Source organism: Anser anser (genome assembly GCF_964211835.1).
Source record: "Anser anser genome assembly, chromosome: Z".
NCBI classification, from domain to species: Eukaryota; Metazoa; Chordata; class Aves; order Anseriformes; family Anatidae; genus Anser; species Anser anser.
Window position 1 is genome coordinate 44492224 of NC_139723.1, and position 14971 is coordinate 44507194.

The following is a 14971-nucleotide window of genomic DNA, read 5'->3' on the forward strand; positions in this document are numbered from 1 at the left end:
ACTGTCAAATGAAAGGATGAAGGTGAGGTGAGCAACGCTTTTTTACCAAGCTTTACCAAGACACTAAAACAATGAATCTAACTTGCACGAATGTTTTGCTGAAGTGTGCAGTTCACCTATGCGAGTAAGAGACACTATATTTGAAGTCAAATTCCATTGGAATTCAAGAAAAGATGTTTGATCTGAGTTATACCAATAAGCCCTTGCAGTAAGTTTATTTCTTGAGGTATAACCAATATTTATCAAATAGTAACAACAGTAACTTTTTTATAAGTATTGGAAGAACAATGAGCCATCTTTTGCACATGAGGAATTCTAGTTTTGTTAGAAAACAACTTAAAAACAGCAGTAGGTGGGGCAAGGTCTATAGGTGGATTAGTTTTTATTACCTCTTTAACCGTGAAAGATCACGCTTGGGAATGTGTCAGCAAGATGGCTAGTTTTGTAAATGATGCGGACCAATTCTTTTGTTCAGTGCCTGCGTAATAAAATAACCGTCTCACTTTGGAACTGAGCTGGCAGGCAGCTGGGTCTCTTCCTTTGCCTTTATAGATAAGCCTTTGTGGTTTAATATGATTCTACCCTTCTTGTATTTAATGTATGAAGAAATACTGCTATTCGGAACTAACATTTCATTTTTATTTCCTCAATATAATATTGCAAAATGCTCCTAAGTGCTTTTTGTAGTTATATACAGCATTTACACAGCATGTTACAAACTGCTAGGCACATATTCTTGAGGAGGTAGCGTGTGCATCTTCTATACTTGAACTCAGTCTGAGACAGAAAAAGCAATTTCTAATTCCAGATGTTTCCTCCTCAGTTTTTGCTGCCTTTGTTAAAGGCATTTCAAAATAGGGACAGAAAACTTCTATCCAAATAACTTGAGCTAAATATAAATAATCTGAATTGCGCCTACCCTGAATACATCATCCCTAATAGACCCTTAATTTGGGCAGGTAAATGAAACTTATGTACAGAGACTGTTCTGCGATCTCCCACTATACACATGTACAGCCTTAGTATATCTGGGGGAGCTGTTGTATGTGGTGAGAGACCTGTTAAGTGTTGAGTAGAATTTTCTTTTAGTACTGGCTAATTTGTGAGCACAGTATAAACACAAGACATGCGGATCTGAAATCTGGAGTCTAACTTTTTAAAATGATTGAAAATAACCCAGTTTCTTTTTTGATTTGAGGGTCTAAATCATGTTTGTGACAGGATGCAATTGCTTTCATATCTACTGTAGTGTCCTGGATCTAGTTTATTGCAGCTGGAAAAAAAAAAAGCCTAAGTCTTTATTTAATAGATGATGTGAAGGAAAATCGCTTTGCTTGTTAATGGTGTATTGGGAAAATGTGAAGACTGCAATAAAAGCAGAGGTACCACAAGAGGGTGCCATTTCTTTTATTTGTCATACTTGACTAAACTTTTATATTCTGACTAGTCACTAGGTCTCTGAACTGTGAAGCTGTTAAGAAGCACCCAGATGTCTCTTGCACTTAACTTTGCTTCTGAGAGCTTGCAGTGCTCATTTATAGCACTGATAAAAGCACAGCAATTTGCATGATAAGCCACAAAGCCCCAACTATTAATACAAAATGATAAAGCAAACGCTTTTCAAGTAGTTAACCAGGTAAAAATTACTCCAAAGATGCTTTGAAGCATGAGTTGTGTGATTCATCAATCTTGTATTTGGTATCTTCACTGGTTGACACATCCTGTAGTTTACACTACAGGTTACACTTTTTACATGAAAGATACTAGTTCACAGCCAATATGATGCTCCTTACACTTTATTTCTGAAGCTTTCCATACAATTGCATTTTGTACGTAACTTCACAACTGTTATTTTTTTTCCCCCCCTCACATTTTCCAACTTGGTGTTCAGTGCATGTATTGAAGAGCTGGTGAAGTTGCCAGCCTCCCCACTGCCCTGGGGAGGCTGGTAAGGACACAAACACAGAAGTTACAACTTGTTAAAGACCTGGCAGTGAGACCGTGGCAATGTCAGGCATGAAATTTCATCATGCATGTTCCTTTTATACTAGTAAGAAAATAAATATATTGCTTTTAATAAAGCTGTAAATTATTTCATTGCTTAATAGAAGATGTGCCTTTCTCATGTTTGACAGTAAAAATTAAAAAAAAATAATTCTTGTGTGCGACCCTTGATGGGATTTTCAAAAGCTGGCTCTGCTTAGATTCTAATACAGATTTTAACTTGATATGATGAGGAATTCAAACATTGCTGACGGTTTTTTAAAATTTCATATTGCGTGTCTTTTAAATAGCCATGATAAAAATACCAAGAGTAGTGAACCAGCTCTTAACACTGTAATTCAACTATTGGGAAAAACAAGTTGCTTTGATTAACTTTAATTAAAATGCTGTTTCATAACCCTGGTATTGCCAAGTGAACTTCTGCATTTGTAATTTAGAAACTTACTCTGGAAAAGCCTTACCCTGAAAAAATGGCTTTCTCAATCTCCATCACTATTTCAGGAAGAGATTTTTCTAGACTGACAGTAATAAAGTTTTCTGGTGCTTTAGGAGGCTCTAGAGTGTCAAACTGAGACTTGAGTAGTTCCAGTGGCATGAAATGTCCTTTCCTCTTCTCCAGGCGGCGAGCAATGAGCTCGATAGGACCATCCAGATGAACAAAGAGGATCTTCAGTGCTGTGTTTTCTTCTGGTTTCTCTGGCTGGTTGCTTTCAATTGCAGATACTCCACTAACTAGTATGTGTCTATACATTTTCTTCAGTGCTGAACAGGCCAGAACAGCATCTTGTCTAAATGATTCTTCTCTGTCAAATAGAAAAACGTATAATGTCACGGGAGACAAAGCTTGTATCCTTGCAGAGGACAGCCTTGGGAGTATTGGTAGGCAAACCAATGCCACCTGCTTCCAAGTACTTGCAGTTACATGTTGGCATTAGGCACTGTTAAAGTACAGTTGATTTGGAAAGGTTCTGGAGCTGGACAGTGGCCTTGGGCTAGCATATGACAAAAAGCGGTGGAACTAGCATAATAATCTAGTAAATCTGTAAATTAATGCCCACTCCAACAAGGTACGACCAGCTGGTGTGCACATGCTAGTAATTGCTACTGCGTAAAGCCAGAGCAAGAAGAGCTTTAGGGAATACGACACTGAGGAAGCTGGCTAGACATGACACTTTGTCAGAGTAACTTTTGAGATGATTTATGCATGCAAGGTAATTCCATACACTGTGGGAAATACGTGGCTGATGGTACCCAGCGTTTGGTGTGGTTTGCTTCCCCTTCAGCCTACCCCTAAACGATCAATCCCGTGATCCATGAAGGGACACGGTGTACTTGGAGCAGGCTCTACGCAAAGGGCAGTTGGTGGCTGTGATAATCATCCTCTTCCTATCTGCAGTAAAGGTGCAGGCAGGTGAAATGAACCATCACCCCGTGGAGGCAGTTGTAACCAGAGAAACACAATGTGATGAGTCACAGCCTTAACTCGCTATGTCACATGCCAATCTTGATGGCTTTTGGCAGGCATCTTGCCAGACTAAACCTCCCCTTCTCTACATTTCAGCTCCTAGATGCTTCTGAATAGGCATCAAATTGCCCCCAAAGGTTGAGGGCCAGCAGTTCAGCAGACTTCTGCCCCATAAAACTCACAAAATCCATTCTTCTGTTTCCAACCTATTTAAAAACTAAAAGAACACCTGGTAATGGTGATAACTCGACAAGGAGGTGGAGTGCAGCAAAATCAGCATTTGAGCATTCTAGTGCTCTGGAAATTCACAGAAGAGTTGAGGTTGGAAGGGGCCTCTGGAGGTCATCTGGTCTGCATGCCCCTGTTCAAGCAGGGCCACCTACGGCAGGTTGCCCAGGACCATATCCAGACAGCTTCTGAATGTGGACAGAGTCCAACACCACTGGGCAGCCTGCGGACAGTGCTCAGTCACTCTCACAGTTCTTCTCTAAGCTCAGAAGAAACATCCCATGTTTCAGTTCATGCCTACTGGCTCTTGACCTGTCACTGAACACTAAAGAGTCTGGCTCTGTCTTCTTATTACAGCCCCCTGTTCAGTTATACAGACACCTTACGAAATCCCAAGCTTCCTCTAGGCTACACAGTCCCCATTCTCTGTCTTTCTATGTGTGCTCCAACTAGACTTTGTGCCGCTGATACCAGCTTCTGAGCCTGGCCTTTCAGCCAGTTTTCAATCCATCTCACTGCCTACTCATCCAGCTGCTACTTCATCAGCTTCTCTGTGAGAATCCTATGCAAGACAGTGTCAAAAATCTCACTGAAGTCCTGGTTGACAATATCCACTGCTCTCCCTTCATCTACTAAGCCCATAATTTCATCATAGAAGATTATCAGGTTGGTCAACCATGACTACACCTTTGTCGACCACTCCCACGATGACTACTCCTAGTCCCTTCTCTTTCGTGTGCCTGTGTCCAGAATTAGTTATTTCATCACCTTCTCAGGGATGAAGGTGAGGCTAACCAGCTTGCAGTTCCATGCAGTTCCCCCTTCCTTTTTTCTTGAAGATAAAGTAGTTACATTTACTTTCTTCCTGTCATCAAGCACCTCTCCCAGTTGCCACGACTATTCAAAGATCATTGAGAGTGGCATCTGCCCACTCCCTCCATGCTCATGGGTGTATCCCATCAGGGTCTGTGGACTTATGTAAGTCCATTCTGCTCAAGTATTCTTTAACCTGTCCCTCTTCTGCTGGGAGTAAAACTTCCTTGCTCCAGACTTTTCCCACAGGTGTCTGGAGCCTGAGATTGCTGGAGAAAAAAAAAAAAAAATCAGTCTTGCTAGTAAAGACTAAAATGGGAAAGGCCAAGGTACAGAACACCTTCTTCATGTCCTGTGTCACTACACTCCATGCCCCAATCCAGAAGCAGACTTGCATTTTCCCTAGTCTTCCACTTAACATACCTAACAGAAGCCCTGCTTGTTGCCACTGATATCCCTCACCAAATTCAGCCAGGCAAATTCAAATTCAGACAGGCACTGTCTTTCCTAACTGTGTCTCTGCATCCTCAGACAGTGTCTCTCCATTCTGCCCGGGTTACCTGTCCCTGTTTCCACCCTCTGTATGCTTCCTTATTATGTTTCAATTTTGCCAGAAGCTCCTCGTTCCTCACAGGCCTCAGAATTTTTGCCTGACCTCCTTCTTGTTGGGATGGACTGCTCTTGAGCTTGGTGCAGGTGATTTCTGAATATTAAGGAGTTTTCCTGGGCCCATCTTTTTTAAGTGGCCTAATCCCACAGGACTGTTCCAAGCAGAACCCTGAAGAAGCCAAGGTAAGCTCTCCTCAAGTACAGGATTGTGTTCTTGCTTTTTGCCTGCTTTCTCCTTTCAAGAATCGAAATGCTGCCATCTCGTGGTCACTACAGCCACAGCTTCCTTTGAGCTTCACATCCCCAACAAGCTCTTCATCCACTTGTTCTTCCCAGGCAGAAAACCTATAGCAGGCACCCTCTACAATGTCAACCTATTGTTCTGCTCTTTAATCCTCACCCATAAGCTCTCAGCTGGCTCCTCATCTATCCCCAGGCAGAGCTCCATGCATCCAGGTTTTCTCTCACAAAAGGCAACTCCTGCTCCTTGGCTTCCTGGCCTGTCCTTCCTGCATCCGTCCCTCCAGCACAGCACTGCAGCCATGCCAGCCATACCTGCACCTCACCGAATGAGTTGGACCCACCTCTCCCAGGCAGATGCTGATCCTTCAGCAGGGACCCATAGTCACAGAACCCAAAACGCTGTTGCCAACACCAGTTCTGTAACCAGTTGCTGGCATGCAGTATCAGCGTCTTCCTTCTTACACCGTTTTCCTTCAAAGGAGAGACGGAGGAGAACACCAGCTGGGCCCCCATGCCCCTGGTTCCTCTCTACAAAGCAGGCTTCTTAGGGGTTTAGCATAACACACTGAATTAAAGCAAGATGTAAATAAAGTATTCCAGTTTAAAGCTACATATTTTTACTATTCTCATTTTTAAGTTTAAGAAAACTTCCTTTGAATTATCTTTGTCTCTGAATAGTTGAGGCAAGTTAATTTGAGCTTAGGAAGTACATAATTATTAAAATTCATAGTTGAATAAAGAGTTTGTCACCTGATTTAAACCACTGAGTATCTCTTTTAACTATCAAATGCCTAAGCATTTTGGACTGTATCTCACTATTACTAAAAATATTTTAGAAAATTTTTATCCTATTATTATTATTATTAGTGTATTCTGTGGTTATGCCCATTGTAAGTAGCCAACGTCAGGTTTATTATCAAACCAGATCCTTCAAATGATCTACAGACAGTAGAAAAACAACTATCATAAACAATGATTTTCCCAGGGATTCCCCATAACCCCAGATTCAGGGAGGAGCTCACCCTTTGCAATTATTATGACACCTTAGGTTAGTGAAAATAGAATGCTTTTACCAGCTGCAAAAGTTCTTACACTATCACAAACATTTCTGTTTTGGAATACAATGGGGAAAATACTTATTGTCGAGGTGGGGGGATTTTATTTTGTCTTTAACCTGAATTCCTTAAATCTAGAGGTTCTCTTACCTCCTTAGTATATCATGCAATGTACAAAGCCATGGAATCCTGTCCTAGAAACAAAATAAGTTAGTTCAAAATTGTTTGGGAAATTGATTTGAAAGAATCACTTTTAACATTGGGAGCATTTCACTAGAGGTGAAAATTAGCATGAAAATTTATGGAAAGTTCAGTTTACATTCTCTTTCTTACTAATGTAGATTTGCTACCACTGCCTGAACGCTAAGAAGTGCAAGGCATCTTATCAGTATGGTATTTTTAGGGGAATAGTACTTGTTATATTACAAATACTTAGGTGTATCTGATGGAAGTAATATGTATTTACATATAGCATGCACCTCATAAGCCTTTGAAGGACAGTCAAATTCTCTCTTGCTTCTATTACACAATTTACTTTTACTTTTCTATTATACAATTCAAATGTTAAGTCTGCTGTAAGATAGCAGCTTTCACTTCTTGAATGGTTATTTCTTTTTCCTTATGTCTTGACATATACATGCAATGCTTCAGATCAGATTTGAGGCTTTCAGGAACTACTCCAAGGCGTCAGAACAGACCTAAATGTACTTAGCTGCAATAACTTAATTATATCATTTTTATGTCAGTAGCAATCACGAGTAAATGTACTCATAGCCACAATTTTGCAACACCTTTGCTCAGTAGATTGGCAAAGGCAGTGCGAGTGATTGGTAATTTTCTTAGTATAATCTGATTTTAGGCCTTAAGCTCCCAGCAACATTTGTCATACCAACTGAGCATTAAACTACTGCTCCCATTTCATCTTTCAGTGTAGCTACTACTGGGTGAGCACAACAAATGAAAACATGGACACAGAAACCCAACAATTTTTTGTTGCTTTCATTAGAAAATCACTTCCCGCTGGCATTCAAGAAAGCCCTTATAATTTTGCACCACTGATGTTTCAAAAGAGATACTTCCCCCTTGCTTGGCACCATACACCAATAACCACTGGTCATCCAACTGTGCAGTGCCACTTTACATGACATAATAGCTTTCATGAACTTCCAAACAGACTAAAGTGTTTAATAAGTACCTAGAATATTATCTTCAGTCTAAAGAGAGTGTTTTGAAGAACTCTCTAGTTCAGCCTTACATGTCTAAAGATTTCCTACAACAAGTTCAAGAGGTGTCTTGTTGTAGCTTTTCTAATTTACCTGAGACTCTGAATTTGTAAGTACTGTTTGTAAAATGAAGCTTGATCATTTTGGCATGTTTAGGCTGAACAACGGGCTGAAGGGGAGGAAACACATTCTAAGTAATCACACATAAAACAGAAAGTTACAGCGTAGTCTCTACAGCAGTTGAGATTGATGTACTTCAGCAGAGAAACAGGAAGACCTTTTTCTGTCTTTGTGTTTTTAATTCAAAGCAGAAGCTGTAATCTAAAGCTGCAGTTCTATATGCTGATGTACAGGAAAGATTTCTGATAAATCCTGAATCAGCAAACTATTTGCTTTGTTAACTTTTTTTTTTTTTTTAAATGCAGAATACTTTGTAACATAAAAGGCCTCTCTCTCTTATTAACCGCAGACCTACACATTCAACCTATGTTTATAGTCAGCCTAGTTTACGTGAAACACAACCTATTTTAATGTGATTTGCCAGAGGTTTTGCAAAAAGGTCAGATTTTGCCAAGAGGCCTTGATGACTATTCTTTCACAATTCATACAAATTACCTCGTCATTTAGTGGTATTCCTGATGCCATCTTCTTCTTATTCTCTGAAGAATGGTAATCATCTGCATCATAGAATTTCCATCCCAGCTAGGAAAAAGAAATGAATGTGGATCATTCAGCCAAAGCGGACTAGCTAATAGGGATCCCAGAATTCAACAGGACGACACCTAAAAATTATCGTCCTCTTACACCACAGCATGAATCACCATTTATGCAATGATGTTTACCCCAACAATCAAGTCAGCTCAGTAACAGCAAGAGCTGGTGATAATGGCTGTTGTTAATAGGCTATGCTGCATCGGTGGTGGGCACCCAATTCACGTTTGGCGACGAGGCAGACTGAACCCTGAAGTTACAGCTGTCACGCCAGCTTTAGGTACCAGCTGTCTGTGAGCCACAGGCTGCCGGATGGAGTGAGAACAGGCTTTCTGGTCAGAAGCATTGCCAAAAACAACCCCCGTCGTACCTTTGCTGCCAAACGCGACCCAACCGTGGTCCTGCAAGAAAGCACAGCGAGTTCGTTACCTGAGGGGCCGGGACCGCGGCCGGAGGGCCCCGGGGCAGGTCCCCCCCCCCGCTGTCCCCGCCCTGCCACCCTGAGGCGCGGGGTGAGGGTGCCCCGCGGCCGGCCCCGCCGCCCGGCACCTACTTCCCCGAGCCGCTCACGCCCATGACCACGACCAGCACCATGGCCAGACCCGCCGCGGGCCGGGACCGGGACCTGGGGCCGGAGCTGGAACCGGGACCGGCCTCCCCTCCGCCGCCGGCCCGCCCCCGGCTCCGGCAGGGCGGCACCGCGGCGGGGCGGCGCTGCTCGGTCCCGCCCCAGGGCAGGAGGCCCGGCCCGGCCCGGCACGGCACTGCACGGCCCGGTGCTGCTGGGTTCAGGGCCCCGCTGGGAGGGGGCGGCCTTGCCCCGCTCCTCAGGCCCGGCCGGGCTCTGCGTTTCTGGTAGTTCCTACCACGGCCCTCTTTTCAGTATCTATCAGGCTTGTAAAGCATGCATCCGTGTCTGTCGGATACCCCCTTGCCCATAAGCCTCTGCCTCCAAGCCTTAATTCACCTCTAACCTGTGCCGCGGTCAGCTCCGCTACCCTATTTCCTTTCAGGTTTCACGGATTCACGTTTTTTAAATGGCCAAAACCTCCCTGGCTACGGACAGGTTGTGCCAGGGGGCGCGGCGGTGGCGTTGGTGGAAGCTGCTCCACCTGGCGGCTCCGTGAGGGCACTGGAGGTGTATGCCTGCTTCACTGTGAGGCAAAACGAAACACAGCACAGCACGACACAGCACAACACAGCACAACACAGCACAACACAACACAACACAACACAACACCCTGATGTTGCCTGTGGACCTCTGTTTTGAAATGTCACCACGAGCATTCACGTTGTATGTCTGTGTCTTCAAAGGTCGCCTCTTGCAGCGCCGTCTCTGAAGGCAGACAGTCACCACTTTCCTATCTGGCTGGGTTTCAGCTTCTTATCTCCAAGTACCACAAAATATCCCAGGTGGAGAAATTGCTGCCTGCAGCTAGTGCTGCAGCGAGGAATGCAGCGTAGCCCTGGGTAGGAATAACAGATACCCATGTGTGTGAGAAAGGATGGGGTGGAGGCCTCTCTGTGAAAACTGCTGCAGTCTAAATGGAGAGTGTGGACGACAGATGACTGGAGCAATTATTTTTGTTTTCTTCTCTAATTTATTTATTTATTTATTTATTTATTTATTTATTTATTTATTTATTTATTTATTGCAAGTGTTGCAGTAGGAATATATCCCAGGTACAGGTGGGGAGGGAGCAACACCTCTTTGTGGAGTCCGCAGTTCACACTCTGCACTGATGGCCTGTGCATGCACAGCGAGTTAGACACCAGAGACACTGCATTTATTCCTCTTGCACAGACCGTCCATGCCATGCATAAATGGCAGAGTTGCTTTGCTAGTGCACAGTGGGCACAGCAGGGACTTACGGAGTTTGGCAGGTTGGTCTAAGCTGGCATTTCTGGGATGTCTGGAAATTCCAGTCCAAAGAAGGTAGGTAGGTACATCGACAGATAGATAGATAGGTAGATAGATAGATAGACAGTCAGCTTTCAGGTAGTAAAAGCGGTTATGATCAACCGAGCTTGGACATCTTGTATTCCTAACAGAGGAAAGGTGGCCAGAGTAGATGGCCTGACATGAGGCATTGGGAAGTGTGGAAGTATCCAGGAAAAGACTGTGACACTGGTTGGACAACAAGGGTGATTATATTGTATTGAATGTTCTGTGTGAGTAAGCTGCAAATGTCTTAGAGGCCGCAGTTGCCAATGTTAAGTGCTACATAGGAAGTATGCTCTTTATACTACAGGTACTGAATTGTTCCACAATGGGAAATAGTGCTTATTTTAAATAAATTGCTGTAGTGTTTCTCATCCAGCCATTATTGTTTGGCATCTATCTCAAGTTTCTGTGTGAGAAATTGTGTTTTGGAATACAAAAAGAGATCTTAAATGAACGTTTAATGATATAATTAATTACACTGATTCAGCCAGTTAGATTTAACTCTTCCCGTCCAAAATTCACCTAATGCTATCATGTTTTACTGCTGTCACAGGTGTAGGTAGACAGAAGACTGCTTTTATTTTTCTTTAATAAACAAAGGCTGTTTAATGGGCATTGCCACAACAAAAGACATTTATTGAAATATTTTTGAGAGTGGAGTTTATGGGAAAAACTCTCTGTGTTGTAATTACCTACATTGGATTTCTATTTTTTTTTTCCTGTTAGGGAAAGGCTCTCTAGGTGGTTGCAAAATGAATAGGTTCATGACACTGAACATCAAAAAAAAAAACAAAAAACAAAAACAACAGAACAAACTATATTTACATAAGAGATCATATAGTGGTGCTGATTCTTAACAGAATATATTACACGTGTTTCTTTACTAGACTTTTAAGTTTATTCCACTTCTGAAGAAGTAAAATTATTAAACTAATATCAGTTAAGCAGATTATATCACTAGCTTCACAAATAAAAGCCTTTTTCCCAAATGAAGAAGATCCCGTCAATCCTAGTTTCTGAAGCTAAAATGGATAATGTGACTTTTTGTGAATCTAGCCTCAGAAGAAATTCTGTGAAAGTACACTAAGTATCCCGGTCATAATGATTTTTTTTTTCCTTTGCAGAGCACTTCAGAAATTTTATGAATGATGGATGCCATTTTTCTACGTTATCTGTCTCTGACCATTTAACTGAGTCTTCACATACCTCTTATGACTTTTTTAACAAAGACCAGAACCTTCCAAGTTATTAGGCTATCACCCAAGCAGCCAGTCCTCAAATTACTGGCAGACCACAATGATTCCTTTAAGGTGTCCAGTGACTGAATGCAAATTATGCTTTAATAGCAGTATGATTGTGCTAAAGTAATTGAATTTTCCTGGCATCTTTTCAGCTTCTTGGCTGATTAATTGTGAGGTAGTGGGAAATGTTTCATTCAAATGAGAATGCTTTATCCAAATGAACAAACTTGAAAATACTTGTGGTCATATTTGCCCTGGAAACATTATCACTATTGCTATTCCCACTCCCAGAATTAAAGTCTTAATTGCTCTGTCATAACAATCTTTGAGATTTTGTTAACATCACAAGCAACTGACTACTGCACCTACAGTGCATACTCAACTGGTTTTGTAACCAAATTATCACCATTTTACCTGGTAAAATCAAGTAAGTTTACTTGATTACTGCAAAACAGAAAACACTTGTTTTTCTTTCTGACAGCTTTTTTTCATAATGTATAACCTTACATCTTATAGAGAAGCTCCATGTGAAGCTGGCGTGATGTCATCTGGCAGATATTTTTTGTATCAGTATATTTGCAGAAAGCCTTCCATGGAGTTCTCTTTTACCTAAGCCTGGGCTAAATGACCATGAGAATGCATTCAGAGGGCTGCATGAGCAGCCGTGCACTGTGCAGATACTGCAGGGAGGGTAAAAGGAGAGGGAGAAAACTAATCAAATTGTACAGACACAGGATCCTATAGGCAATGTGAGGGTACAAGAAGGCAATTATATTCAGACTTCCTTCTGGTACGGTTAATTTGATTTGTGCAAATATAATTCATGTTAATAGTCAACCGGACAGCTGACTGGATAAAACTCAGGCAAAAGGTTGTCTTAACAAAATCGTGTCGTGTATGCTTCAGTGTCCATTTACAATGTGTTTAATTAAGTTGTAGGTCCACTAAGATATTGGGATTCTTTTGATTTGAGAGAATGAGGATTTCCCTTCCAGTCTATTCTAGTTGCAGACAATAAGTATTTTTTTCGTTTTTTCTTTCTTATTATTAACATGGAGGAGCTTCATTTTAGTCTTTGTTGTTTATTGACATATGCATATCTTAGGAAATTTATTCTGGTGCTGTTGGCATGAGTGCCTTCTCTCTACTATTTAAAATTCTTGTTATCTCCAATGTTGGCAGAATACATAACCTGATTCTGAAGCTTTGATGTAGTTATACAGATAAGCTGCGTTGTTTCATGAATTCCAAGGTACATTCACGTAATCGAAATAGGAGACAGTGGAATGTAAATATCTTCCAATGTTTTATTTACGATGTTCAGTAACAGGTGCAATTATGACATAATATTGAAGAATGAACAGTCAAGAATCTTAAAAAGACAAAAACTCAAGAATGCCTATCAGAAAACCCATCATGTGTTTCTAGCTCCTGAAGACTATTCCAGATAATGTATTTTACAATACTCACTTTTAAAATTACATTTATTGTCTATTTTATGGCATTTTGGAATATTACCAGACATTTTCTAAACCTCTCTGCTTTGACTAATTGTTCAATACTGATGGTGTGGAAGTCAATAAAGCATTATCATCTACTTAAATTAATTGCTTTATTTTAGAGAACTGTAATGTAAAATATAAATTAGAGAATTCTAGCTTTTCTGGAAGTATGCTTATTTACTCTATGTGTGTCCTTTCCAGGGATGCTTGGAAAGGTCTGTTTTGTATTCAGAATATTGGAAAATATAAAGTGAAAAGAAATGGAAAGTAAAAAAGGAAAAAGCGCCTTTTTTTTTTTTCCCCTATGAAGCATGCTCATCCTGTTGAACATATTGCAATGAAATGGAGAACTACTATAAAAGTGCACAGGCTTCTTAACACTTGTCAGGAACATCCAGCATTGTGGATATCTATTTCTTATAAAAGTGAGCTCAGATACATGGGGTAATCTCAAGTTCCTGAATCTTAAAGAGGAAAAAGATTGATTTCCAAGCAGCTAATGTTCAAAATTACTTTTATGGGTTTAAAATAAATCCTGTATATATATTGACTGTAAACACAACGTAAAGAGTGTTAATATGATATGTTCACTGTAAGAAGTGTTAGTGAAAGAGCTGTTAGTCACAATCAGTCCTCATTATGAAGTAAACCAGCTTCAAACTTTATATGTATAAATCAAAACTATACAAACAATTTTCAATTTGTTCTATGTAATGCAAAATAAGTCAATACATTGTCTAAAGTTCTTTCCTTTTGGTCATGTACTAAATATCCACACGGGAGGTTGAAGAGCACTCGGTACAAAGTGCCTCTCAGTGCCCAACAGGATTTACTGATACTGGGAACAAAGAATCAGTCTGATGAATCTGCCAAATTTTCAGCAATTTGAGATCAGTGAATTAAACTAAAGCTGTTGCAGGTGTTAAAAATCACAAAGAATTTGTACATGCTACCTCATTCCATTTTTTCATACTGAAGTGCAGTGCCATAGGGTATGTTGTGCACGAAATGTGAGTTGTAAGTAGATTTTCTTTTATTTCTGGGTTGCAGGACAAAAAACACAGGTAAAAGGGAATGGGAGTGACTTCACTGTGTAGCTTCTGTGTTCTCAACTTGCCTGTGAAGCTGAAGGAAGGACAAAGTTACTTGATCTAGTTACACGTAAAAGAATGCAATACTTCATAACCTGTTACAATGTGTACATGCCTGTGCATGCCAGAATTCAATGATTTCTGTATAGAGAAGCCTAAGGAAACATTGATTTGCAATTTAATACACATGATTCTAAACACAGAAGCTATTGCTAATTGCTTTTTATTTTTCCAGCAACAACACAGGAAATACTGTACTATGTTTACACAATGGCTAGTCAACTCACTTTTAAGAAAGACATTGTAAACACACAGTGGAAGACTAGTTGTCTTTTTACTGGATAGTTCCATAGGCTTTGAAAACATCTTAATATTATGGGCTGTGAACACAAAGTAAGTTTTTCAATGTCATCCCTTTAAGAGTCTTGCCAAACTTAATTGAATATAGGAAGTCAAAGTCTATTTTCCAACATAAAAATTTCTCCACATGACCTGTCCAAAGTCAGTGCATTAACATAAGGATTCCTGGGAAGTGCTCAACAATCAAAATCTGTCTGAAAGCTTGAGGTTATAAAATAACACGTTATTTATCTGCCATGTTGAGAGTGTGGAAAAAAATTGGGAAAATTACACTCTTTTCAATCCACAGTAACAACCACAGCTGCAACTGTGGAATTCAAAAGTGACTGTGAAAGCCAAGGGGTTATATCTGATGCTTTTGTGCTCCTCTGGAGCAGAGTCAGGAAAATAACTGCATCTTTCTGCTTGGGTGTGGAAGGCTGCACAGAATGCTCACGGTGAGCGCACAGCTACTGCTAGCAGGCCAGACGTGTGATCTTGA

At 40.8% G+C, this 14971-nt stretch overlaps 1 protein-coding gene across 1 annotated transcript; it reads right to left on the reverse strand.

Moving 5' to 3' along the window:
* Positions 1–1780: 1780 nt before the first annotated feature.
* Positions 1781–9063, reverse strand: IDNK (IDNK gluconokinase). Its single transcript, XM_083816918.1, has 5 exons — positions 8905–9063; positions 8722–8752; positions 8256–8342; positions 6568–6611; positions 1781–2807 (listed from the first exon to the last, which is right to left on the reverse strand). The coding sequence occupies exons 1-5, from the start codon at positions 8943–8945 to the stop codon at positions 2462–2464; spliced, it is 549 nt and encodes a 182-aa protein (XP_083673044.1). The 5' UTR covers positions 8946–9063; the 3' UTR covers positions 1781–2461.
* Between the last annotated feature and the right edge of the window lie 5908 nt (positions 9064–14971).